Source organism: Ascaphus truei, chromosome 1, assembly GCF_040206685.1.
Source record: "Ascaphus truei isolate aAscTru1 chromosome 1, aAscTru1.hap1, whole genome shotgun sequence".
NCBI lineage: Eukaryota > Metazoa > Chordata > Amphibia > Anura > Ascaphidae > Ascaphus > Ascaphus truei.
This window is the reverse complement of record NC_134483.1, coordinates 203426464-203453891: the sequence shown is the minus strand read 5'-3', so window position 1 is coordinate 203453891 and position 27428 is coordinate 203426464. Positions and strand designations below refer to the sequence as shown.

Below are 27428 nucleotides of genomic sequence, written 5' to 3'. Positions count from 1 at the left end.
TTAGCTAGCTTAGAATGGTTGCATTAGACTTTGGAGATGATAGAAAAACAACTGTTGATATTATAGAGGAATCCATGACAGTTCCTGGAGTATCTCAGGGTTCTTTCAGAGGATTCTGGGTATAAGGAATCCTGAAAACGAATCATTTTACTACCAGAGTCTCCAGCATTTTAATGCCATACATTGCAGGCCTCCCTCACAGTGGGGCCTTAACATTATCACTAGTTGAAAGTACAAAGAGCTTAATATTATTTTAGCTTTAGAATGGTTTGGATAAATGAATGTGCTAGGACAGAAAGTTTCCCTTAATGTGAACTGGAGTCATGTTTGTTCATTTAATATTGACGACATTTCCAGGACTTTACTGGTCTGAAAAACAGCAACTAGTATGAACTACAGTATACTAGATGTGAAAACCATCTGAGCTATTGACTTTGGAAGCTGTGATTAATCATTGTGAGGGATATAGTTAATGCTCTGCTAGCTCATCTCAGCCTTAATGATTGTGACTACTCTTTCCAGCAGCACACCCTCAAGCCTTTCAGAAATAAATTGAAAGGAAAATAAAATTGAATCCTCACATATTATGCATGATCAAACAAACATAATACAAAAGGTGCCCACAACTTATTGAGTAATGAGATAATTATGAGAAGTCATCCCCTGCAGTATGACAAGGTGTAGTATAAAGATTTTGCCACATCAGTTACATTGTTGTGGGTAATTAATCATGTGCAATGGGGCAAAATTAGGTCAATCCTTTATGGAGAAGGATTTAGCAGTGCTTGTACAGTAGACAGCAGGCTTAGCAATAGTACCCAATGTCAAGCAGTAGCTGCAAAGACAAATAAGATCTTATCTTGCATGAAATGGCGTAGAGATGGAAAGGAAGTAAACATGATTATGCTACTGTGTAAAGCATTAGTAAGACCACACCTTGAATATGGAGTACAGTTTTGTCCACCACTTCATGAAAAAGAAATTATGGAACTAGAAAAAAGGCAGAGAAGAGCCATCAAAATAATAAACATCTACTTATGAGGAGATGCTAGCTAAATTAGATTTGTTTACATTAGAAAAGAGGTGTCTAAGAGGGTATATAATAACCAGGGCCGCAGACAGATTTCCCCGGGGCCCAGGACTAGAGGTATGACCGCCCTCTCCTCCCCCCATGCACTGCTCTCTCGTGTCGGCGAATCTTACCAGGCCCTCCATTTCGCACCTCCAGGCCCCCTCTATTCCCCCCCCCTTCTTCCCATGTATTTCTCTCCCCTCCATTTCACTCCCTCATTTTATCAACCCCTCTCTTACACCCCTTCTCTCCTCTCACTCTCCCCCCTCCATCAATTACCCCACTCTCACTCAATCCCCCCGCCTTGCATGTATTTCTGTCCTCTGCGTGTCACTCTTATTCCCTCTTTTCTTTCTTCCCCCCCTCCTCTGACTCTTCCCCCCTCAATCAATTACCCCACTCTAACTCAACCCCCTCCACACACTCATTCCCTTCCCCCCTCACACAATGCCCCCCCACAAAATACACACTAAAACCCCCCCACCCCCCAAATACAAAAAAACCCACCCAAATACATATATAAAAAACCACCCCCCTGAATACATATAAACCCCCCCAACCCACCAAATATATAAAAAACACCCACAAATACATATAAAAAACACCCACCCAACCCCCAAATACATATATTAAAAAAAACACCCCCCAAATACATATAAAATACAGTCTTACCTTGGGGATGGTCTCAGGCCTCTGGCCGGGCCTGATGGCTGCGGGAGGCCTGGCTGGCCAGCATTGGCCCCCGGGCCCCGGCTCTCACCCAGCTGCGGGCCTCTCTCCCTCACTGACTGTCCCACACTGAGCTTCTGATGCTGACGCAAGCCGGGCCTCCCAATCATGCTGGTGTGTGCCGGAAACTGAGCCCAGCTTGCTTCCGGCACGTGCTGGTGTCAGAGAGGCCCGTCGTGCTCCAGCATCGGAAGCTCAGCATGGGACACTGTCAGTGAGGGAGTGAGGCACCCCCTCCCCCCCCGCAACCACCGGGCCCGGGACCCTTGACCTTGCTCTGCCCCCCTGTCGGCGGCCCTGAGGATAACTATATACAAATATATTTGGGGACAATACAAGGAGCTTTCAAAATAACTATTCATCCTAAGATCAGAGTACATGACACAGGGTCATCCCTTCAGTTCAGAGGTAAGGAGATTTCACCAGCAACAAAGGAAAGGGTTCTTTACAGTAAGGGCAGTTAAAATGTGGAATTCATTACCCATAGAGACTACGATGGCAGATACAATAGATTTGTTCAAAAAAAGTTTGGACATCTTTTTAGAAAGGAAATGTATACAAGGACATACCAAATAAGTAAACAAGGGAAGGATGTTGATCCAGGCAATAATCTGATTCTCAATATTTGGAGTCAGAAAGGAATTTATTTTTCCCTTTATGAGATGATATTTCACTCTGGTTTTTTGTTTGCCTTCCCCTGAATAAAGTATCTGTCATCTAAATTTAGCATTGGTTGAACTTGATGGACATATGTCTTTTTTCAACCTCATCTACTATGTAACTATGTAATGAAACAAATATAGTGATGTGACTATTTGAAGTGAAACTTCTATGCTGGCACCTACCAAATGAAAACTTCCCTTGGAGTAAATCACCTTCAAGGTGACGGCGGTGCACTCACAGAAGTGACGTCACTGCTGGCACAAGAGGTAGTCAGTGCTGGCAGCTCAGCGTGCACGCGGAAGCCTCCCGCACTCGGTGCGCAGGAGATGCTGCGGTCGGCTAGGCGCCAGCTGGGCGCGCCTGCGCAGTAGGCTCCGGCTTGGCGCACGCATGCGCAGACGCTACACACACACACACACACACACATACACATCTCACATTACACACACAGAGACACACACACACATCTATATCTCACATTACACACCCACATACAGAGAAACACACACAAAGAAAAACACACACACACACCTACATCTCACATTACACACACAGACATAGACACGCACACAGACAGAGTCACACACATAGACAGAGAGACACACACACAGGAAATTCACAGTTACATATAGAAGTGCAAATAGGTAAAACGGGGTGTGTGCTGCGCACGTGCGTTCTAAGTCAAACTTCTTTGCATTTTGGCACTGAAATTGTGTTTTGATTTTTAATTTAAAACATCATCATCACAAATACAATTTCTGTGACAAAACAGTGAGAAAACACAGACGTTTCACTTAAAATGCACGTGCTTGGCACACACTTTTTTTTTTAACTCAAGTTGGGTACCACACACACAAACAGATTTAAACATGCCTTCATATTCTTACTTATGGATTTATTGTCCCTTTTTTTTAATAAACCTAAATTACTTCTAACATTGCAATTTTGACAATGAAAATAATGAAAGTTTTGGTCTGACTTTCTTTGAGAAAAGGAAAAATACAAAAAATTAGGATACATATGGAATAGCTGTTGGTCGTTCCACCACTGAAACATAAAAGTACTTTGTAAGTTGACAGTCGAAAAACAAGGGCAAAATAACTGCACCATGTTTATCGTTAGAAAAAATACCCATTGCTTTCAATGCAACTATTTTCTTTGATAAATCTGGTGCAGTTTTGTTCTGTTCCAGGATTGCTTTAGTTTTTACAGCTGGGAGACTCCAATGAATACGGATGCAGTCTCCTTTACTTGGAATTTGGGCACAAGGAAATTGCGGTTTAAGACCGCGGCCCGATAGCAGCTTCCCAACGCCCAAAAACTCAGAAGACTAATTTCCCAGAAGGATTAATGCAGTGGGGGTTCCTGCTTCTGAATGGGACTCCCACTGCATTAAACCTACTGGGCCACACCAGTCTGGAAGAGCTGAGCAGAGAGTTCGCCCTCCCTCTGTCTCCCTACACAGCTCTTACAGGTGATGTTTCTGTTTTAAATTTATTACATAGAATTGAAGCAGAGGGTCTCCTCAGTGTAACAGCATTACTTTCAGGTCTGGGGACCCCCTGCTTCCCGAGGTACAGGCTGCACTTGGACTGTGGTGCACCCATTCCAAGTGATATGTAGCGTGTAACTGTTTCTGGCAACATATGCAGACCCCTTTAATTTCAGCAGAAAATCAACTCTACGGGGTATATCCCCTAGCCTCCGATACGGGTTGTGGCACTGTGATCCCGCTTTTACTGCAGTTAACAGGTGACCGTGGTGGGATAACTCGTATCCGAGATTAGGGAATCCTGGCATACTGTATTCCTCTGCAGGCCCAATCTACTTGTTATACTTCCAAATCATCAGAACAATATGTGCATGTTGCTCTGATTATTAGGAGGTATATCGTTTAGATTGGGAGTCAACTGACACATTACCAGTGATTTTATGGTGTGTATATTTTTTATACAGACTGACTATTTACATTTTTTGATACTTTTTATATAGCCTTGGATTATATATATATATACCCAATATCAAAGCATCTGGAGCACTCACAAATTCAAAAACTACAATTTAATGAAGTAACACAGGCATCTGAGGAATCTGAATCACAGAAAAAAGAAGCAACGTTTCGAACCTAACGGTCCTTTCGGGATAGCTTGAGAAAGGACCGTTTGGTCCGAAACGTTGCTGCTTTTTTCTGTGATTACCCCCCGATGCCTGTGTTACTTCATTAAATTGTATTTTTTTAATTTGTGAGTGCTCCAGATTATTTGATATTGGGTATTTATCTATTTTTTGTTGCTGGATGGTGATCCTGGCCGCACTGAGAGCACCACGACTGATCAGATAATTTTTTTCCTTTTTCTTTTTGAGTGCCCTGAACATTCTTTTATATATATATATATATATATATATATATATATATATATACACGCACAAAATGGAAAAAAAATAAAGGTAAACGGAGGGCGCATACTGTCTAAAAAGTTACAGAAAAAGGAAAACTGGACAGGCCTTCTTATATGCAAAAAGGTGACATTTATTGACTCTGAGTATAATACTATATAAATTGGTTAATAAAAAATGCACAAATGCGCACCAGGGATTAGTGGAAGGTAATTTATTAAAAATACACACAAACTCTGAGGGGATCCAACACCACCTCAGAACAGCTGTGCAGCTGGACGGCTAAGTACTACCCAGGAGAACACCTGATGGTGACTAAACCCTAAGCTGCACAGTATACAAATACAGTAAAATTTATATAAAAACACATGAAAGAAAAAAACAAACATGAAAACAACCTATCAACAGATTTGTATAGAAACCGCCATAAGGTTGGGCACTGGCAAGGGGAAATGGACACTCACACTGAGACAGTCAGCAGACTCGCGGTGTCTGCACAGGATCCGGATCTCGGCACCGCGGAGATGGAAAACCCCGCTGCTGTCTCTGCAGGCTCCGTCTCAGCTTACCAGCATACACGCGCAGGATGACCTGTCGTGACCTCTACGCGTTTCGTACCAAGTACTTCGTCAGGTAAAGGTCAAGGGAGGGCGCATACTGTCTAAAAAGTTACAGAAAAAGGAAAACAGGACAGGCCTTCTTATATGCAAAAAGGTGACATTTATTGACTCTGAGTATAATACTATATAAATTGGGTTCAATTTATTGTTGAAAATAGAACATATCAAATTGTAAAGCTTGCAAATCCATAACATAATGTTTTCTATTTGTTTATATTGGATGTAACAAAAGGTTACTTTTTCCAGCTACTTGGAAAGATAGTAACTAAAATGAAATAAACTGTCTTTTGGTAACATTTCTGTTCCACCACAAAACAATGTGGTTTAGTGGAATCTTCTTCTATTTAGCTTCATGTTGACCACTAATTGTCTACTTTACATTAACGTCTGGATCTCGTTATCTAAAACTAATCATTTTACTCTCAATTTTATAAAAACAAACAATGAAATTAAAGACAGATCAGGATTGTTTGTAACACCATATACCTATTTGATCTATAGGTTCTGTAAAGGGTTTAATGTACAGTTGAACACGGGGGTATTGTATGAATAATTGTATGTGTATATCATCAACAATGTATGCAGCACTGTAAGAGATGTGTGCAGAGATACATTTAATGGAGACCGATTAGGGTGAAATGAAACCCTGGCTTTATTTAGCCTGTTCCTTTAAGAAGGCAAAACATACAAAAAGAAACAAACACCCATCCCTGTGTAAGGGCTAACTTACTTCCCCAATCCCTTTCTGCAGGGCTGGAGGGATAATCCCTTTACCAGTCTATCCCCCAAAGTCTCAAGAGGTACCTTAAAGCAGGTGGCCCTTCATGTCAGTCTCTGGCAGCAATAACTTCATCCGAGCGGGTCTGTTTCTTGACCATGGTGGTAATAATAGTGTTTACTGTCTTCAATTCAGTCATCTGATTCTCTAAGTCACTACGTAAGCGACGCTCCATGTTCATCACTGTCCCACAGTCAAAGGCGATTGAGAACCGATCACTCTGTAGCTTGGCATTAGCTTCTACACTGGCGACACGTTTTATTGAAGCACGGCTAGCACCGCAAGCCGGGGGATGCCCCGGCGTGCTAGCCGCACTCCCTCAGCGTGCCGCGCATCACCGATGCGCGGTCACGCGTCATCGGGTGCCTGCGCCCCCTGCACGCGCGTCCAGGGCTCCCCGAGGGAGCCCTGGTGTCCCGCGATGTGGGGGACGGCGGCAGGGGGTTCCGGGGGACCCGGCGGACCCGGCAGCGGGAGGGAGAAAGCCCCGATCGGAGGGCGCTCCTCCGCTGCTTCGGCGCGCGCCCGGCACCCTCCGGCGCGCGCCAGGTTACTGCTGCGGCCGAGAACGGGCAAATGCTCGAATAAACTCGGCCGCAGCAGTATCTCCTGTTTCAATTGTTTACAGAAGAGATCAGAGTGCTGCTTGGTAGTTTGCAGTGCATCTTCAGGGCTGGTCAAGGGATCGTCACGCATTGGTTCCGGCTCCGCTTCTGTGGTATAGTTTGAGGGTTTCTCACTGTCAGCACTAGAGAGACACTTCTACATGACTTCTGCCTTGGGCCCTCTTCATATTCTGTCATCTGTGGGATGAATTCTCCATTTCCTGTAGGCTGCAAGGCATCTTGGCCCCCTTTTTCCTCCTCGGGATATGCGGACGTGTCGGATCCTTTCATGGTAATTGGAGAACATCTTGTTTTTCCGCCTTTTTGCTTTGAACGACTCAATCCCATCAGGGATACTGAGGTCTCCTTCTTTGTTTGTAACTTCAGCAGTTTCACAGCCTCCCCCATGCTTTTCTTTCTGTTGCATTAGCTGGCAGGAGTATTCGAGGTCATAGAGACCTGTTTGTTCAGTGCATACCGAGTTTAGGCATCTTCACCATCCTAGGGGTGTTTTGTAGGTGCGTTTCGGTTCGTGTTCACATAAGAGATATCTTCTTCCTTATCTGTATCCTCAAAGGACCGGAAGGGCCACTCTTCTGTGGGGTTGGGTTCATTACAGGAATGCCACATCTTGTCCTTGATTTTGGTGGTATCAGGTGCATTCTTCTTCCTGATCCTCGGAAGGCGCTATTGCAGCTGTTTTCTCTGTATTCGCTAAAACCCCAGCTGGTAGTCCTACAGGTAAGCAGACTTTGCTTGCAGAGTTTGTAGCTCTCACAGGCGTGTCTCTGTAGACTTTTTCTTCTTCTTTACTTTGGTATGTTTTGAAACATCAGCAGTGCTGTGCATGCATTCTTTCTCATCAGTGATACAGGATGTGCACTTGCTAAGAAAAACTTCTGTACCTTCCTTGTGACCAAATCGCATTGCTTGCTGCTGCAGTTCCTTGGCTCGTTGAAAAAAATATTCGCTTGGCTGCTGCCCTTTTCCAAGGGCAACATAGGCATCATCCTCATCATCAGAATAAGGCCTGAAGTGACACTGCTCGGTGTGGCTGGGCTCTTCACAGCAGGAGCACATGCTCTTCTCCATTTTTGCAGTCTGTACTTAACTTCAGCTTGGTGGTCATTTTAAAAACGCACAGGGTTTTTTCTTTTTCCACAAGTGGTGGGGTAGACTCTGGACACAGCATCAGTACTTTGTGTGGGTGACCGTCTGTCGCAATCCCCCCAGTCCAACTGTGGCATTGTGGCTTTCTCCAGTGCAGTGTAGATTTCCTGCCTGGATGTGTAGCCCTTTAATTCTGGTCACTTCTGCACATGATTCTTTGTTTTGATGCTCAGGCTGTTGCAGGAATGTTATGCAGGCAAAAGCACAAAAACATTCACAGGCAATCTCTGGGGCCTTTTTGCAATTCAAGGACCACCTCTCATCCCAACTTCTGACACCATATGTGAGAGATGTGTGCAGAGATACATTTAAAGGAGACCGATTAGGGTGAAATTAAAGCCTGGCTTTATTGAGCCTTTTCCTTTATCCAGGCAAAACATACAAAAAGAAACAAAAACCTATCCCTTGTAAGTGCTAACTTACTTCCCCAATCCCTTTCTCCAGGGCTGGAGGGATAATCCCATTACCGGCCTATCCCCCAAAGTCTCAAGAGATACCTTAAAGCAGGTGGCTCTTCATGTCAGTCTCTGGCAGGTTCCTGTGTCCCCTGTGTCCAGGAATATAGGTCTCTGGGTGTCTGGGTATCTTGATCTCAGCACACAATAATTCTGTATGCTCAGGAATCTCTGACCAGTCCTCCTTCTCCTTAGGTCAGCCCAATTGTGAGCTAAGGAATCTCTCTCGTGTTTCCAATAGGAGGCTTTTTCTTAGAGCTGTAATTTAGCCAGGTGGAGTCTGGTTAATTGCCTGACTGCACTTAACCAGCTCCCTGCTGGATTTAGAGGCAGGTTCTCTTAACCAGGGATAAGTCCCTGTTACAAGCACTTTATAAAATTACAATACAAGGTAAATAAATGACAAACAATGAGGATAAGTGCAACAGGTAAATGACAAGATGAGGCAAATAGAGACCCTGTCCCTAAGAGCTTGCACTCTAAAGGTTTTTGTATTTACAGACTTACTGTACAGTTCCTCTTTCTTTTTAAATAAAAATATCTATTTATTTTAAACTGTTTCTGCTTTTATAGTTTCAATAGTATTTCTAGGCTTACAATTTTATTTTTTAAACCAAACACAGTACAGCTACTATTATTTTAAGGCACTTCAATCACTAATAAAGGGTAATTTAATCTCGAGGGGGGGCACCCCAGGTCTAAGCTCTCAGCAGCACCTCCAAATGTAGCCCTGCTTCCTACTGAACGCAGTCCACTATCATATGCTGTATTACCTGTAGGCTCACAGGGTCTGAGCCTCTGCCACGGAGACCCTGGGGTACACACACTACTTATAACTTGGTGCAGCGCCTCCACCTGCGACAGCTTCTGCCAGAGGGGAAGTGGGTCTTCGCAGGACTTATATACCTTAAATACACACACACCAGTGTACCGTAACCAATCAACTTTACTTGCAATATTCTCACACATATATCCACAGGTGTCCCTCCCTAGAGGAGACACTAATCAGCGTCACGGTGAACGCCGACCCTCCCGTCTCCCTCCACCGGGTGATCCCACCCCGTGTCCTGTTCCCTTGGGAATAGTCCTCCCACCCTCCAGTGAGTCAGATATCTAGATACTGGGACTCAGGGCCTAACTGAGCCTGGGGCATGCAGCCTACGTAGGGGGCGGTTGGCCTCCCCACACCGAAGCTCCGTCTCCTCTCCTCTCCAGTCAGCTCTGAGCAACGTGCGCGCAACCACCTCCTTTTCCTCCTTAACCTTGCAGCCCATTGGCTCAGCCCTATCACGGGGACCCGCGGGAGTTGATGGGACCCGTATCTCGCTACCTCCCTCCAATCGGAGCTCTCCTCCTTCGCGGGCTTTGCTTACTCCTGCCTGCGCATGCGCAACCTCTGCTAGGTTAAGTCTGCACTGGTGCCAACCATAACATGGCGTCTTGCACGACGCGGAGCCTCTGTATCGGAGCGCTCCCTACCGCAATGTACCCGCCCCCAACAACAACAAGGGCGAGAAGGGGGGGGTCCCGGCTACATATCATTAAATTCTATGTTTCAAAAGCTGAAAAGCAAAAAATACCCTTTTCTTTTATGTTTTTGGCAATTTTTGCATATTTTGCTCCATGGAAACTTTAATACATGAACTGCTTGGTCTCTTAGTTTTCTTTGTTTTCTAATAGCATATTCACTGTAGTCAACTGTGTAGGAAATTGTGTGGAATCAGATGCATTGTAAGGAACCCCAACGCTCTCTAATAGCGCGTCTGAGATGAGATGCATTGTAAGGAACCTCAGCCCTCTCTAATAGCATGTCTGAGATCAGGTGCATTGTAAAGTCTTCTGTATTTGGTACAATTTCCAATTGACCTTAAAATTGACGGAAATCCTTTAGGGATGCCCAGGGAACCCAAGTGTTCCTAGGAACTCTTGTTGATAAACACTGGTGTAGGAGAATCTCTGATGTTGTATCCTACGGTGGATATGTGTGAATGCCTAGAAAAAGTCTGCAAATAGGGCTAGATTTGCAGAAAGAGACAGAGATCATTTTAGTAGAGGTCCCATTTACTTCAATACCTCCGAATAGAGTCACTCTATGGCACATGGAGCGATACCTGAGGTACATGGGAAATAAACATATTTACATATATGAATTATCTTTGGTTTCCCAGGATTAAATAGTCTAATATCAGTTTTGCAAATTTTGGCAAAGCAGTTGAATAAAAATCGTCAGCACCCCCGGCCTGTTCTACTCCCCTGCTCACGCCACCCTCCCCTCCACCCCCCCCCCTTCCCTTGTCTCCGGCGTTTCTGACGTTCCCATTGTCAATGCGACATGTGACCCCCCCGGCGTAATTTGCCATGGCAACACGTCGCCATAAGCCGCCGGAGACATGGTAAGGGAACATGCAGAGTGCTCCCCGGCATTTAATTTAAATGTTGTGCGGAAGAGCGCGGGGCCTCTGTAAACGCCGTGTCATCCCCCAGAAAATGTTACGCCCCACAGTTTGCGCATCCCTGCTCTAAAGTTCACGAACTTCAGAAATGTAGAGGAAGGAAAACATATTTATTTTATAGCAGAGAGGATTGTATCTATAACATTGTTCTGCAATGGCCTGTTGGCATTCTGGCCTACATATGAAAATTGCTGCCAGGGAGATTTGGTAGGAAAATGGGTGGGGGTGGGGGAGGGGGCGTTGAGGGGGGTGGGGGGAGTCTTCCTTTTCTATTGACTTGCATTGGGTGGAGGGAAAGTTTTTCAGGGTGAAAGCAGAAAAATGCTGCATTATGTGATTTTTGAGGCAGTAACCCACTGTTGGCACCAGAAAGAATGTATAGTGTAAGTGTGAGATACATTACAAAATGCCACAATAGAGTATCTTCCACAGGACAGGATTTTGCTGCACGCTATGTCACAAAATATCAAGCCATATTATGACATATTAGCCAAACACATGTTTATTAAGTGTTTAGATTCGTCTACTTCAATGAATTTAACACCTGCATCTACAACAGTCACAAACAATATAGCAGTCACTGTAAATAGATCGTACTCAAATATAAATCTATAGGATCTGTATGCATGGTTTAGGAGCTCACCACACAAAATATGTTTCATCCTTCAACATGCAAAGACTTGCATTCTACTGAACATGTTCTACAAGTCAACACTTGCAAAGCTAGGATTTCCCAGAGTAATCTTATGTAACCAAGGGGTATTTGGAGAGGTGCGGCTGGTATGGTGGGATAACTATTTTCATAAATGCCTGTCAGGGATTTGCGCACTTGTTGTGCAGAGTATTCATTACATTTGCCACTTCACTATCACTACCCTACCTACAAATCTAAGAGCCAGGGCTGCAGACAGATTTCCCGGGGCCTAGGACTATAGTTACGATCGGGCCCCCACCTCCATGTCGGTGGTCTTGCGAACCAACCAATTTCACACCTACAAGTCTCTCTAATCCCCCCCCCCTCTTCCCATGTATTTATTTCCTCTCCGTCTTACTCTCTCTCTCCTCTCACTCTCCCCCCTCCATCAATTACTCCACTCTCACTCAATCACTTCCTCCCCGCATGTATTTCTCTCCCCTTTGTCTCACTCTTACTCCATCTTTTCCTCTCTCCTCTCACTCTCCCCCTCCATCAATTACCTCACTCTCACTCAATCCCCCCATCTCACACTCATTCCCTCTCCCCCTCCCCTGACACACACAATCCCCCCCACAAAATACATACCAAAAAAAACCTACCCCCAAATACATTTAGAAGAACTTCCCAAATACATATAAACCCGCACCCACACACATATAAAAGAACCCCACCCCCAAATACATATAAACCCCCACCCACACACACATATAAAAGAACCACCACCCCCAAATACATATAAACCCCCACCCACACACATATAAAAGAACCACCACCCCCAAATACATATAAACCGCCACCCACACACATATAAAAGAACCACCACCCCCAAATACATATAAACCCCCACCCACACACATATAAAAGAACCACCACCCCAAATACATATAAAAAATCACCCACAAAATAAATATAAAAGAACCCCCCAAATGCATTTAAGCCCCCCCCCACTACATACATATAAAATAACTCCCCACCCCCCAAATACATATAAAGAGATCCCCTCCAATACATATTTTAACCCCCCCAAATACATTTATCTACCTTGGGGATGGCCAGGCTGGGACCGGTGGATGCGGGGGGTCCGGCCAGCGCTGCAAGTTTGGCCCGACCACTGGCCACGTCGAGCTTGTGACACCGGAGTGCGCCGGGCCTCTCTCATGATGGTGCGTGCCATAAACTTGCTTCCGGCACGCGCCTACATCAGAGAGGCCCGACGCGCGCCTACATCAGAGAGGCCCGACGCGCGCCTACATCAGAGAGGCTTGACGCGCGCCTACATCAGAGAGGCCCGACACGCGCCTACATCAGAGAGGCCCGACGCGCGCCTACATCAGAGAGGCCCGACGCGCGCCTACATCAGCTCGGCGTGGACAGAGTGAGGGAAAGGCTAGCAGCCGGGGGAGAGCCGGGGCCCCGCGGCAACGGGACTGGCAGCCGGCCCCGGGCAGAGGTCAGTCACAACTTACAGTTCTGCCCAGGCCCCCATCCCACCCCCCCCTCCCCGCAGCCACCGGGCCGGAGACACCTCTCCTGGTTCTCCCCCCCGTCAGTGGCCCTGCTAAGAGTTCACAGATAAGACAGCAGACTTGCTGCATTACTTAACAATAACACAGGGATACTGCCGAGTGTGGAATAACAAGGTTATCTCTCATTAGATTTATGTGAACAAGTGACCTACTATATACTTGCCTAAAACTTCTGATTCTTCCCCACATACCGAGATATTTCCAGCCCACTCAGTTCTGAAGATCCCTGCCGTGCTCCATTTTCTGTTTGCGTCAAATGTCAGAAAGAGTTTCCTACGTCGGACAAAAAACTGTTCAACAGAAAAGATGACGCCATCTCAGAACTGGCAACTTCTATTGCCGCAAACACAAGATAGAAAGTGATGCACAGAGACGCAGAGTTTGATACATCTGCGCATTGTGTAAGTCCTCCCTGACCTCCTATTCACACTGCCCAAATCGCAGGCTGACACAAAACGTGGAGCAAAGATCTTGATACATTGACGCTCAGAGACGCAAGATAAACTTGACACAAATTTAGCTTCAAATTTGCCCTCATACATGCACCCCAATGAACTTCCTGTCTCCTTAGTACTAAAGGGATCAAGCAGAAGAGAAGCATCAGGCAACACTCTGTTTCTTCCGATTTCCCCCTAGACAATGACTGATGTATGTACTTTACAAAACCACAGATCTCCCTCCGCGTGCTACGTTTCTCTACTTGATAATAAATTGATATTAGGAAGATGGAAAATCAGAGTGTGTGAAGCACTTTCTTTAAGGAAGCCCACTGGTTGCAAACACATGTGTAGTTCCAGTTTCTATGATAAACCGCCCATTCAGCATGTTAATACCAAAAGACACCCCGAGGAGACGTTACCACTCTATCTGACAGAAGATCATCATAAAACAGTCTTGCTATTGACAAGACATTGGACGTGGTTCTTAAAACCTCCCTTGTAGTGAGAGGCAGGATTGTGCGAGAGAAAGTGGTACAAGTGTCCTATTGTGTTGGCTTCTTTAGCACGTTTCTCGTAGCACAGCTGACCATGTCAGTTTGCTATGTAGCAGCAGCTGCTCTGAGTACTGTCTGTGTAGCTGCTGTTGCAGGTAGGGACAGATGGTCTCATAGCCAGGTATGGGAATTATAGGGTTGGCCTTTTATGCAGAGGTCAATGCATGAGCAAGGTCACTTTTCTACCAATGGATTTAACAGAAGGTGGAGTCATTAGCTCGTTCAGTAACAGTAATAAATGATTAATGTCATGTTATTGTTTTGACTGTTTTCTTTACAGCACTGTACACTAAATGTTGCAAGCATGTGGAATTCCTGCTCAGGAGAGCGGAAAACTAAAATATAATAAGTGCAGCAATTCCTACTCCCATATTTAACTATTTTGTGTCAGCAGAGCCATAAACACAGAGTAAAAACAAGAATTTGTCATATTCTATTTAAAATAAAAGATTAAAAAAAAGATATACAGGCATACCCCGGTTTAAGGACACTCACTTTAAGTACACTCGCGAGTAAGTACATCTAGCTCAATAGGCAAATGGCAGCTCACGCATGCGCCTGTCTGCACGTCCTGAACAGCAATACTGTCTCCCTGCCTGTACCGAAGCTGTGCGCAAGCAGGGAGACTATAGAGCCTGTTACAAATGCGTTATTTACATCAGTTATGCACGTATATGATTGCAGTACAGAACATGCATCGATAAGTGGGGAAAAGGTAGTGCTTCACTTTAAGTACATTTTTGCTTTACATACATGCTCCGGTCCCATTGCGTACGTTAATGCGGGGTATGCCTGTATATTGCTGTTGATGTTACCTTTAAACAAGACTTTTCACTATTCATAGTTAGTGTTACTTTTTTTTTGTATGCTACAGCACGACTTAAATATCTGCTTGTCTTTGTATTGCATAAAATACCTTCCTATTTTTTTCCGTTCCATTCCCGCGGATTACACGAAAGGAGAGGCGCCTAAACAAAATAAAGACCAATGTTCGAATGTTGCACACAACATATTATATTGTATGCAAAATGACTTTACATCTTTATAGAATGTAATAATTTAGTCTAAAACAGCTGTCAAGAATTGTATTGCTACATAGTGTGATTTAGTCATTTTCCACCCTCCAGCACTAAAACAATATCAAGCACATTTTGTTTTTGTTTTTAGAATTATAATGACTCCAGGTTTTACGTTAAACAAAAATTCAATTGGAAAATACTTTTAAACGAACGACTTGGGCGCTGCTTTTATTCTAGTACCAATACTGGAGTAGAAGGGCATACTTTCTGCCACCGGTGTCATATTTAGTTTTTGAATCATTTGTTCATGTGTCTCTTTCATCCTCTCCTCCCAGCTGTCATCCTATGTCTGGAGAATGCTCATGTAAGCCCGGCTGGTCTGGACTCTACTGCAATGAGACTTGTTCTCCCGGCTTCTATGGAGAATCCTGTCAGCAGATCTGCAGCTGCCAGAATGGCGCAGACTGTGATAGCGTGAATGGGAAATGCATCTGTGCTCCTGGTTTTACGGTAAGTCAGCCTTTAAGCTCTTCTATTTCCTCCCCTTGAGTAAAAGGGTATAAAGCCTCTATTTTTAAGGCATGCAATAGTGTACAGTATGTTATACAGATAATGACACATAATTGCAAAAACGACAAGTTTTTCATATACCGGTAGCACTTTTCTCCCAATGGGGCTCAAAGTGCTTCACAATTACAGTACAACATGCAGTATTTTGGCAGACACAGTCTCTGCCCAGGTGAGCTTACGATCTACTGTATGTGTTTGGTGCCCAAGGAACAGGGAGGCAAAGTGCCCAACATCACAAGGACCTGACACTGGGAATTGAACCAAGTTCCCCTGAGTCTAACGCAGTTCTGTTGTTTAAAGAGTCAGTGTCTTTACTCTCTGAGCCATTCCTTCTGATATTTAGAAGTAACTACAATGTAATAAATTTGACAGATATAAATGTTTGATTAACTAGCATATTGCAGATACATTATACTATCAAGTTCACAGTTGTAGGGAACAAACTGTGATAAATACAGTAAACCGCTATAAAAAGTTTTATCGCTTTCACCTATTAAGGGGCATAATTGCAGGGCACCTTGATGAAAAAGTAACGTATGCTGCACTCCCCATTTATCAAGAATATTTTCTGATTTATCAACTGGATGCTGACATCTCTGTCATGTTCCGCATGGATCTCACAGATATGATCTTTCAAGTGCTGTACTGTATGTCTGGGGAGTTAATCTCGATAGAGTTTTAACACAGTACTTGTCAGCAATTATACATAATTATATGACCATTGTCCATCATATTACCATTATCATATTACTATTATCCATTGGTCAGAGTGTCTCCACTCATGACATTCTAGACCCGTTAAACATTGGCCACAAACCCTCTTTAGACCTTACTTTAAAAATGCTTATATTATAAACTGTCTTCAAAAAATGAAAGGAACAAAACATTTACTGTAGAGGTCTTTTAACAAAGGGGCCTGCACGGTAGTAAATGAAATAGTAGTGATTATCCGGGCTTCTAAGTAAAAATGTACTCTACTCCATATATTAAAAGAACAAGAATGTGCCTAGTTATAATTGTATATATATCATCATAATAAAGATTGTTAAATGTTAAAGAAAGTAGATTCAAGAGTTAATATGTTCAGCTTGAAGTCCAGTTTTGATGTAACCAGAAGAAAATAATTGTATTTTTTAGCGTTTAACCATTGCTGGACTGATCACCTCATTGTTATCATTTCTGATAGGTACTAGAAAGACAAATAAACATAATATTGTATACTTTTAATGGTTGATTGAGTGTCTGTGTTTTCCCACCATTATATTTTAGAAGCATGGCCTCTTCTAGCTTACAGCCCCACTTTAGTAAAGCAATATTTCTGTTGCAGGCCCATTCAACCACATAGGGGTTGGTATTTTGCATAGATGCTGACCCATCGATGCTGTTCCTTATGCAAAAAAAAACTTTACTCACCTAAAATATTGTGTTGGTTAACTCATAAAAACTTAATATTTCTAGGAAATGGATTGTTCAACAGCTTGTCCTTCTGGGACATATGGAGGTAACTGCTCCTCTGTGTGCAGCTGCAAGAACAATGCTGTTTGCTCCCCAGTGGAGGGTTCGTGTACTTGTAAAGCAGGTGAGATTCTGGTTTCCTTTTAATTTACAGGGAAAGTTACACTTTTCCTGATCACTTACCTGTGCTATTTTGCAGACTTTCTTAAACAGTTGATCAATTACAACAGCTGTACAATATTAACACATTAAACACCTACATCACATTGAGGCATGTATTTTAGTGGGCTAGTATTATTACTTTCCACTGGTTATCTCTTGGTATAAAGAATGCGCTCTTTTTGCTTGGTTTTTGTTTACATTTCAGCATGTCTACATTTTGTATTTAAGCATTAATTATGTTACAGGACATGGGTTAGTAGACATGAAGAAGGACATTTCAGTCCATATTTACTAAACTGTGTTACTCCTGACTCCTCACAACCCATTCAGTGGCTGCCAACAGCACTGGATGTTATCTTAGACAAATCTCAGTCTGTAGTCTACCCAGCAGCAGTTGGGACTGAAAAAAATGTATCAGCCCCCCACTCCCCCTTAAGAGGCTCATGTCAATGCACTAGAAGCATCCATGCATGTACTGTACACATCTGTGGTATTTCTAAAGAGATTTGCAATTCGGGTTAGGTGAAAAGCAACATACAGTATTAATTATGTTATTGTTTCCTTTATTAGGTTGGCATGGGGTAGATTGCTCCATTAACTGTCCTAGAGGTTCCTGGGGTCTTGGATGCAACCTCACCTGTCAGTGCCTTAACGGAGGGGCCTGCAATGTTTTGGATGGAACTTGCACCTGTGCTCCAGGTTGGAGGGGTTTGAAGTGTGAACTCCCCTGCCAGGTAAAAAATACATATAGAGTGTTATATATCATATGAATTAAAGTTGTGGGCTTTGTCAAGCAAACCAGTATGACAATTTGTTTTTTAAAAGCATTAGCATATTCTACCGCTCTGTTCTTTTTCAATTATGTTGTCTCTGACAAAATAGGCAGTATAGCTAAAAAAAAAAATCATATGACCCTTAATTTACAACCTCTGTTTCCATACAAAGGAAATAACCTGCAACAGTTTCCTTAGGAAATGTAGTTTTTAACTGAATTTTACACATAACTGTTTGTCTCCTTCAGTAGCAGTAGGCCTCGTACATAGTGTATGCGTGCACACGCGAGTGTTCGCACGGCGTCACGCTCGCCTGCAGCAGGAGACATTTCTGTCCTGCAGGCAGAGGCAACGGGGAGGCGTGTCGGGGGCATGGCCGTGACGTCACGGAGCTGGATCGCCCTCATTGGGCGAACCGCTCATATGACCCGGCCGTTGCGCGGTAAAGACAAACAACTTTGTATCGCCACGCATCTGCCGCCTCGGCGCTCGCGTGCAGTTTGCACGTGCGCATTGGCCTCCATTGGTTTGAATTTGGCGCGAGCGACATCGCTCGTGCCATCTGAACCACTATGGACGCAGCCGTAGAGTTTTCAATGCATTGGTTTCGCAGCTTGAGGTGCTAACATTTTCAAGTACAAAAACACTACTACTCAATAGAAAGGGAGCCCTGGAATGAAGGAGCATTCTTGATCTGAGGCCAAAGAGCCCCCATGGGGCAAAGATGGTGGAATGGAGCCCAAAGTGGCGATTGAGGAAGACGGTATACATAAGTATGGAAAGAGCGGTTAGGGCAGAACGGTACATGTAAACCTCATGTGCAAGGAAGTAGAGTGCGGGAAAGGGAAGAACATCTGGGTTAGCAAGCATGGTAGGTCATCACAGCATACTAAGGTTGCTAGGATGATTTTAGCAAGGATGGTTCCTAGTGGGCCATGGTTTGGGTTGGAGATGGCGGTATAGTAGTGGCATGACAAGCCAGGGCAATGATCTTGCAAGTTAAAAGAGGGGTGTCTGGAAGCCCAATGAAGTTCAGTCTTGAGAGGACAACCCTAACTCAGGTTTGGCGGTGAGAACCCAGCATGTGTTGAAAAGTATTTTCCTACTGTAGCCCCTTTCCCTATGCCTAAGGGAACTACGCGGGCAACTATGTGTGCTGTTGTACCTGTATGGTCACAGGAGGCCTAAGCCTCTGCTTCTGGGAGCCTGGGGTGAACTCTGTCTCCTTGCGTACAGCGCCTCCACTTATGAGGGATCCCAGCGTTGGCGGGATTACACCTCACAGGAAACAATACAACAGTAGTAAGCAATAAACCACAGAATGTATATAATCTTTACTGTACACAACACTAAACATAGATAACAAACAATATCAGGTACCAACAGTATAATGCAGTGACCACAAACACTGAGTGGTTCCCCCAAAGTACTGAGGGTGCCGTGGCACCAACAACCCCTGGTGTCCGTCCTAGCAATCCCACCCAAATGTGAGGTAGCTCAACCCCCTGTAAATGTTGGTGCACGTTGGGTACCTGCCTGGGTACTCCAGTACCCAGGTGATGCTTGGCACGGTGTGTTTGAGTGGGTCCCATGCAGCAGGGCCTCCGACACAATTCCCCTCTCTCCTAAGGGTTCCGATCCTCCTTGTGGGTTGAGCTCCAGCCGTAGTGTCTCACCCAAGTGTTCTGGGATACTGCGGCCTGGTCCCAGGTTGCAGATTGCCACGTGACCATCCGCCACCAGCGCAAGAATACTAATAAGGGGAATGGTCCCTATCTGGGGCCTTCCCTGCAATATTGCTCTTCGGGTGTCTCAGGGCCTGACTGGGGCCTAGGGGCGGAGTTCTGGCCAAGTCCAGGGGCCGCTGGCATCCTGGATGCATCCGTCCTCTCTGCCGGCTCTTGCTAGACTGACTTCGCTGGCTCTCTGCCCGCAGAGGATATCCTGTTCCTCCTCCTGCCAGAGTCCCATTGGCTGGGACAGTCCCCTGTGGTGTTTCCCTCCCAACTGAGGATTCTGGGACATATAGTCCTGTTGCTGCATATGCGGAGCCATTCTAAGATGGCCGCCGCACTCTTGTCACTACGCATGTGCACCTAACAACACGGCCGCCCCCACACTCCCGATCGCACGGAGCTCCGGTGATAGCCGGGCAGATCCCCACACCGGAGGCAGGGTAGGGGACTCGGCTACACTACCGTATGCCAATGAAATCTGCAGCCTATTACCACGCTCAATAGCTCTTGCTGGGGTTCTGTGTGTTGTTTGTTAGCCTATTGTCAGAGCCTGAGTATCTTTGTGTGTAGATGGAGGTGGGGATCGGTGCAGCTAGGGGGTTGATAAACAGCATCAACACTATTGTGCACTTTGGGTTCTGCTTTACATCCTGAACTGCTTTACTGCTTAACACAAAATCAAATGCCTGACTGATGTATCCCTGTTTTTTTCTATTAAGGATGGCACCTATGGAATGGGCTGCACTGAACGCTGTGACTGCAGCCACGCAGATGGCTGTCATCCAACTACTGGCTACTGCCGCTGCCTGGCAGGGTGGGCAGGTGAGCATGGGATGTGCATTCCTGATAGTTCTTTGCCACCTAATGCAGTGCAATAGCCACATGCTGCAGTCATATTGCGGTACAGTGCAGTACAGTATGTTGACATGATTCCACCGGAGTGCTGGTGTCAAATATGTATATCTATTCTTGCTCTTATAAATCTTAATTTATGTCAGACTCTTTTTGGACAGGATAGTAGCTTTAACTTTGCTTCTTTATTCTATATTTTCCACTGCCATTAAGATTACACACGGGAACACGCATAAAAACAGGATTAAGTAGGCACTATACCACGTATTAGCTGTGAGATCATAGCATGTTGTCATAATGTTGATAAACGAACCTAGAAGTCATATGATGTCAGTAATAGACACTAGTCAGATCATGCATACACATGAATATCTTATTCACATATAAATACACACACCATAGCCGCCTACATTTGCTCCAGAGAGTTTATAATGATGTAACAACTTGATGAAGACAGTATCGTTGCTCCACATTTGAAGCTGTCTGTAGTTTTTGGTGCAGCAGTAAGAAGGCACAGAGTGAGAACTGCTTCACACATTCTCCTCCTATTTTCAGTGTATCATTTGTATTGGGGAATATGCATTGCAGGGACCTTTAGCAGAGAAGTGATGACGACCGAAACACCCCGTTATTTGTATTCCTCTTTCCTTGAAATCGAGTATCAGGGGGATATGCTGATTGTAGAGTGAGTCCCCTAGTATAATGCAGCAGGCACTAGAGACATGAACATTTCTACTGAGCTGTTTGGTGAAGTTTTATCACGAGCCTTCAGTAATTGCCTAGCAACTTGTGAAGACCATCAAAGAGCTCTTTGTGCACAGCCCTGGCAAAACATTCCTTCTCAAATCTCCTTATCGACATCAAAACAGACCAAAATCTGTCAGAAATATTTCCTGTGCAAGAAGCCGAGCTACTGCTTCCTCAGCAACTTAGTGTAGATAACATCCAAAACATTAGTGGGGGCCAAGCAGTAAAGATTGGTTTGATGCATACGTGTGAAATAATAAAACACTTTGCGGCTTCAGCAAGGTTGTATAACGCACCAAAGTTGAGGATCTATCAACTTTTTCCCTTTCACACAAAGAAACAAATGATCTATTCAGTTGTCCGGCAGCTTTGGTTGTCAGTGCAGAGCAGACACAATAAGGTTTTGGATACTTGCTGGCATTTGATATGCAGGCAGACTGTTAATAGTAGAATATATTAGCCCTCCCACCAATCTCTGTTGTATTCACCGCTCCTCAGTAACATTTATAGCAATTCTAATATTGAAAAGCAACTCAGCGCCCATAATTAAGAGTTCATGTCATAGTTGGTTCCTGCTTAGAGATTAATGATTAGGTCAGGGATTTTTCTCTATGCAATTTTATGCCACAAGACTTTGAATGAGCTTTGCAGTGAAGCATTCTGTAACGGTCAAATGGCACGGATTTGAAGTTCTTTGTGGGCTCTGCTGTTCTTCATTTGTTATCAGGCTTAGTAGTAATCTGCTCGGCACTAATTAGAAATTAACCCCTTGCCTACGTATCTGACACACACCAAAAAGAACTTAGCATTTTCGAAGAAAAGCTACAGTGCTGCCATTTTCTTTACCGAGTTACTATATACTTCATGAGCTATGGACACCATAAAGTGGTTGAGTTGGTTAAATGCCATGAGAGACGGTGGCCTAAGTTCATTAACAAGTACATTCACTGCGTTTATACATTTATACAAGAGGCACAGTTTGGGTGCACTATTGCTGCAATGTTTGTGTTTTCTAAGCTACACTCAACATGAAGACAGTCAGTGATCTGATCCCCCGTTAGCTCAATCAATATTAAAACCGGTTCCATTGACCACTTTGAGAATTTCACAGGTGAAAGAATAATGGCCCAGATTTCCTAAACAGTGCCCATTATAATGAGTACAAATGAAGGGGCTGTAAGGCTCTTTATCGCCTGACGTCACTAAATAAATATGGCCCAATATCTCTTACAGAAGGTTTATTGCCAATAATGCTTTAGGGAATTAAAACATAAGTAGCAACTCTCAGCTGCATACATTGCAATGTAATATTCATAACATATTATGCATTACATACACTTCAGGAGCTTTTCCTGGGGTAGTAAGTGATATGGACATTACTTGTTGTTGTTAATGTTGGTGATCTTTTTCCTGAATCCATATTATCAGTTCCTCTTTATCCACCCCTCTTCTAGTTTATTCAGCTACAGGGCCATATTTGTGCCACGTACATCGCTGACACCGTGTGAATAAAAATATACAAGCATACATACATTACTCAACCACTTCTGTTCCTTTTCAACAGGGATACACTGTGACAGCGTGTGTGCTGGAGGGCACTGGGGACCTAACTGTTCCCTGTCCTGTAACTGTAAGAATGGAGCCTCATGCTCCCCGGACGATGGAATCTGTGAATGTGCCCCTGGGTATCGAGGGAACACATGCCAGAGAAGTAAGTGCACATGGCTCCTGTTTATTTATACTGAGTTCAATTACCAATGTTCTCTTGTACTTTTAATGCAGGCAAACATGAATCCAGGTTGACACCCAGGCATATATTCATTGCCAATTCTGACGCCTTTATTACCAGTGCACGTTTTATTTTCAATGTAAAATTAAAAAAAATAGAAACCGCTCGTTCTGGCGAGAGCATACAAACGGAGCTGAGGTTAAAGTTTTACTTTTGTCCTTTGTGTGCTAATAATATATTATGATCTAAAGCTACTTTACTTTAAATACTGTATGTCTTGCTGTAAAGTATTGCTATATTGAGGACATGAGTTACATAGTTACATTTGTCAATGCCTGATGAATCTATTGCAACAAAATTCACATCTCATACGCACATTTAACAGGGATGCTGTCTTATCGGTGATTCTGTAATGTAGTGAATTTTTTTTCTTTCAGTTGCCCTATCATAATGTGATAATGTGAATCAGATACTAACATAAGTAGTTGTGTGTAGTGTGTATGGTAACAGTGCCTTGTACCTGTGTGCTTGCAGTTTGCTCTCCTGGATTCTATGGACATCGCTGCAGCCAGTCCTGCCCTCAGTGTGTCCACAGCAATGGTCCTTGCCATCATGTGACTGGATCATGTGAATGTTTGGCTGGATTCATGGGGTCTCTTTGCAATGAAGGTAGGAGCTGCAGGGAAGTCTGTGGAAGGAGGGGAAAGTTACCCGTATACACATGTTCATTGTAAGAAATACTTGACTCTTATTAAAATACAGTGTGTACCTTAAAAATCAAGTTTCTTTTATAGTTCACAAAACAAAGAAAATCTATATGTTAAACTAAATAACACTCTTATTGCTACAGCAACCCCCCCCCCCACCCCCCCAAAAATATGTATACATATCTGTAATTGTGACATGTACATACAGAAGTGTTTTTTAATTAAGATTTAAGTCAAATTCATACTGGTGAATAACACATCAACAGGTGATAATCCAACATAATTGTGCAAGTATGAAGAATTAATTGGCTTTATCTTTGTGTATGTTTGTTGCCATCCATTCCATTGATGATTTACCAAGGAGTATAAAATGATTTTATGTGATCAAGATTTGAACTGTTTACAAGTTTTCAATGTTTCTTATTACCAGAGGTGGAACTAGGATGGGACGAGCAGGGCAGTTGCCCCGGGCGCAGGCTGATAGGAGGAGCAGAATGGACACAGAGATCCAGTTATTGAAGTTAAGCCCGCTGACAAGGGAGAAAGCCAGGACATCTGTCCTAGGCCCGGTGGTGGAGGACCCGCCCAAGTGGTCCGATTTCAGAAGTCAGATCCCGAAGAAAGTTGGGCCCGATTTCCGGTATTGGCCACTTGGTTGGGTACCCCACCATCGCCAGTAAGGACCCACCTCGAGGGAGGGAGAAGAGAAAGCGAGAGAGGGAAAGAGGGGGGGGTTCTATAAATTGGGGGGAGGGATGTAGTTGGAATTTGCCCGGGTGCAAAAATACCTAGTTTCGCCTCTGCGTATTACAATAGTTGACAAGTACATTGTACTGTTTGGTTATGGAGTTGAAGCATTCAAATTGCAGGGATAAGCATATGTACTACATGAATAATATACTAGTGCACTTGAATTGGCTGTGACACTACTGCCACTGTATAGTAAATGTTACATTTAACCTGCATCGGGTTTTTTTGCATAAGTTAGAAGCAGATGGAGTTGCTTTGAGGCAACTTAATTACAGCACCATCATATTTTAAAATAAGGTACTAATACAAAATGGAACAATTGATACATTTGATCATAACATTTAATAGATCATATTTCCTCTTTCTAATGCAAGTCCTGAGAAAACGTCAGTGACCTGTTCTCCTGTCACCAATGGATCCAAAACAGACCTCACTTTGTTGCATAGTCTGATTATTTTCTTATTTGTGATCAGTTTAATAAAGAGAGAGAAACAAAGTAACTTTTTTTGCAGCCAACATGATTGCATTCTTTCTTTCAAATCCGTAATTAGTTTGTCCCAGTGGCCGTTTTGGAAAGAATTGTGCAGGAGTTTGTACATGTACCAACAACGGCACCTGCAACCCAATAGACGGGTCATGCCAGTGTTACCCTGGTTGGATTGGCAGTGATTGTTCCCAGTGTAAGTACTCATTTTTATTAGTCACAAAATTATTTTGACTGCATGTTGCGTAGTACCCGTTGGCCTCCTATATTTGTGTCAGGAATGCTGTTTGACCAAGATCATTGCATAGTTTTTTGTCTTGTGTTTCACTGGCAACAGGATGAAGCATCATTAAAGTTATGTTAACGAAAAAGATTACGTGGCAACAATTTTGCCAGCCACCAATTTCATAATGCATTGTGAGCAATTAGCAAGGAATGTGAAATTAGTACACAAAGAAGTTATACAGTACACTTGCTGGAATTGCACTAATGTTGAATTCTGTTATGATTGATCATGGAACATAATATGAACTGAAAACCTAATTTCCGTCAAAACGTTATGGACAAGGGAGGAAGCATAGGTAAAGAATGAGACGTTCATACAATTTTAATAGAATGGGTGTAAAGGGAAATACTTGAGACCTAAAGATGTTGTCTAATATTCTGCATTTCCGCAGAAAAAAGGACTTCTTTGAGTTTCACTAATGATCTGCCCTGACCTTCTGGCTTTCACATAATGGACATGAACATGTCATACTTATCTTCCAAATTGCTCTGCAGGAGAAACCAAGTGCATTCCCTAACAAAGGGACACACTATCTTTCAAAAATATACTTTTTTTTGAAAATGATACATAAACTTTTTATTCTATATCTTTATTAAACCTATATGTAAGATTAAGCAACCATGACTTCACAACACAGAATGTTCATACATTTTTTCATACATTGGCAAATGTTTGACACAATGTTGTGCATACAATGCAATTACACAGTGAAAAAGTGCTGCTTCAATGTAGCTTCACTGTCTATTAAAAATCAAAGATTTCTCCTATAATTTCCCCTACTACTTAACCTTTTGTGTTTTTCATGTTGACTGTTACATTGCTGCCTCTTCTGCATGCTTTACTCTGATGTCATGGTGGCTGGGCTTTCTTACAGAGATTTACATTTTTCTTGTCATTTTCATCGTTCCAAAGATTGAATCCGGGCTGCAGCCTTAAGTTGCTGAGTGGCATTATTACTGAATCCGGGCTGCAGCCTTAAGTTGCTGAGTGGCATTATTAACCTTTTTTTTTGGTTTATTTTAGCATGTCCTCCAGCTCATTGGGGCCCCAACTGTATTCACACCTGCAGCTGCCATAACGGGGCCTATTGCAGTGCCTATGATGGAGAGTGCAAATGTTCTCCGGGCTGGACAGGACTGTACTGTACTCAGAGTAAGTTATCAAGTAATCTGTAAAAGACCAACAGCAAGAGATTGCTACTGTATATACAGCGAGATGATGCTCCATACGGGCCAATAGATATATTTCTAGTCAAAGGGCATTGGGAAATATTAGCAAAAGGAGATTTTCACTTTGTGCCTCTATATACCCACAATTTATACATTTGCTAATTGTGTCGCTACGTTTTTTTCCTGGGCCCAGAGACACTTATTGATCACATGCTCGTGAACTGTGTAAACGTTTTCAAATGATGAGCACTTTCTGAAATCTAGACTACGCAGAGTTCCTAGATCACATGTAAATTCACCAGTGCATAAGACGTGCAGAGGTTAAGTGGGGTAATCTGCTACCAGTGGATTTGTGGCTGGAAAAAAAATGTCAAAGCTGTTTTGTAGTCATGTGAGGGCACACACTTGAAATGCATGTGAGGGTTAAGCTTCTGGAGAGCAGACATCACCTGTGTGACAGAGCTGTGCTGTTGTCGTTCACATGATTACATGGGATTAATGTGACAGACATTCAGACTGCTAGTTAAGGTAACAGCTTTTGGCAAATGTCTGAGAAATAATCAGCAGTGGGGAATGATACTGAAATATCTCGTGAACTGTACCAGGCAGTAAATACATTTTACTTTTGTTAATAATGCTTATGTATATGTTATATATATATATTTTTTTTAAATTAGGTATAATTTGGATCCCCTAAAATGACATATCGATATCTTTAAAAAGCTCTGTAAACAAGGTCAAGTTTTTTTGTTTGGGGGGGGGGGGGCGGGTGGTTACAGTTCATTTGGGCCATAGCGTAACTTTTTGGGTATCTGCACTGGTGCTCTGTG

The 27428-nt window shown here is 43.4% G+C and overlaps 1 protein-coding gene and 1 long non-coding RNA gene across 3 annotated transcripts in view; one reads left to right on the top strand and one right to left on the bottom strand.

Annotated features, from left to right (window-relative positions):
- Positions 1-27428, bottom strand: part of LOC142495233 (uncharacterized) — a 66768-nt gene that overhangs the window by 2831 nt on the left and 36509 nt on the right. The window contains exon 2 of the long non-coding RNA XR_012801701.1: positions 23723-23890. This is a non-coding gene — a long non-coding RNA (uncharacterized LOC142495233). The remainder of the gene's footprint in view (positions 1-23722; positions 23891-27428) is intronic.
- Positions 1-27428, top strand: part of MEGF10 (multiple EGF like domains 10) — a 156211-nt gene that overhangs the window by 97099 nt on the left and 31684 nt on the right. For both annotated transcript variants that reach the window (XM_075600409.1, XM_075600419.1), the window contains exons 10-17: positions 15514-15688; positions 17207-17327; positions 17936-18099; positions 20594-20696; positions 23038-23184; positions 23737-23871; positions 25211-25339; positions 26453-26581. In XM_075600409.1, coding sequence (XP_075456524.1) covers positions 15514-15688; positions 17207-17327; positions 17936-18099; positions 20594-20696; positions 23038-23184; positions 23737-23871; positions 25211-25339; positions 26453-26581 — 1103 coding nt within the window. The remainder of the gene's footprint in view (positions 1-15513; positions 15689-17206; positions 17328-17935; positions 18100-20593; positions 20697-23037; positions 23185-23736; positions 23872-25210; positions 25340-26452; positions 26582-27428) is intronic.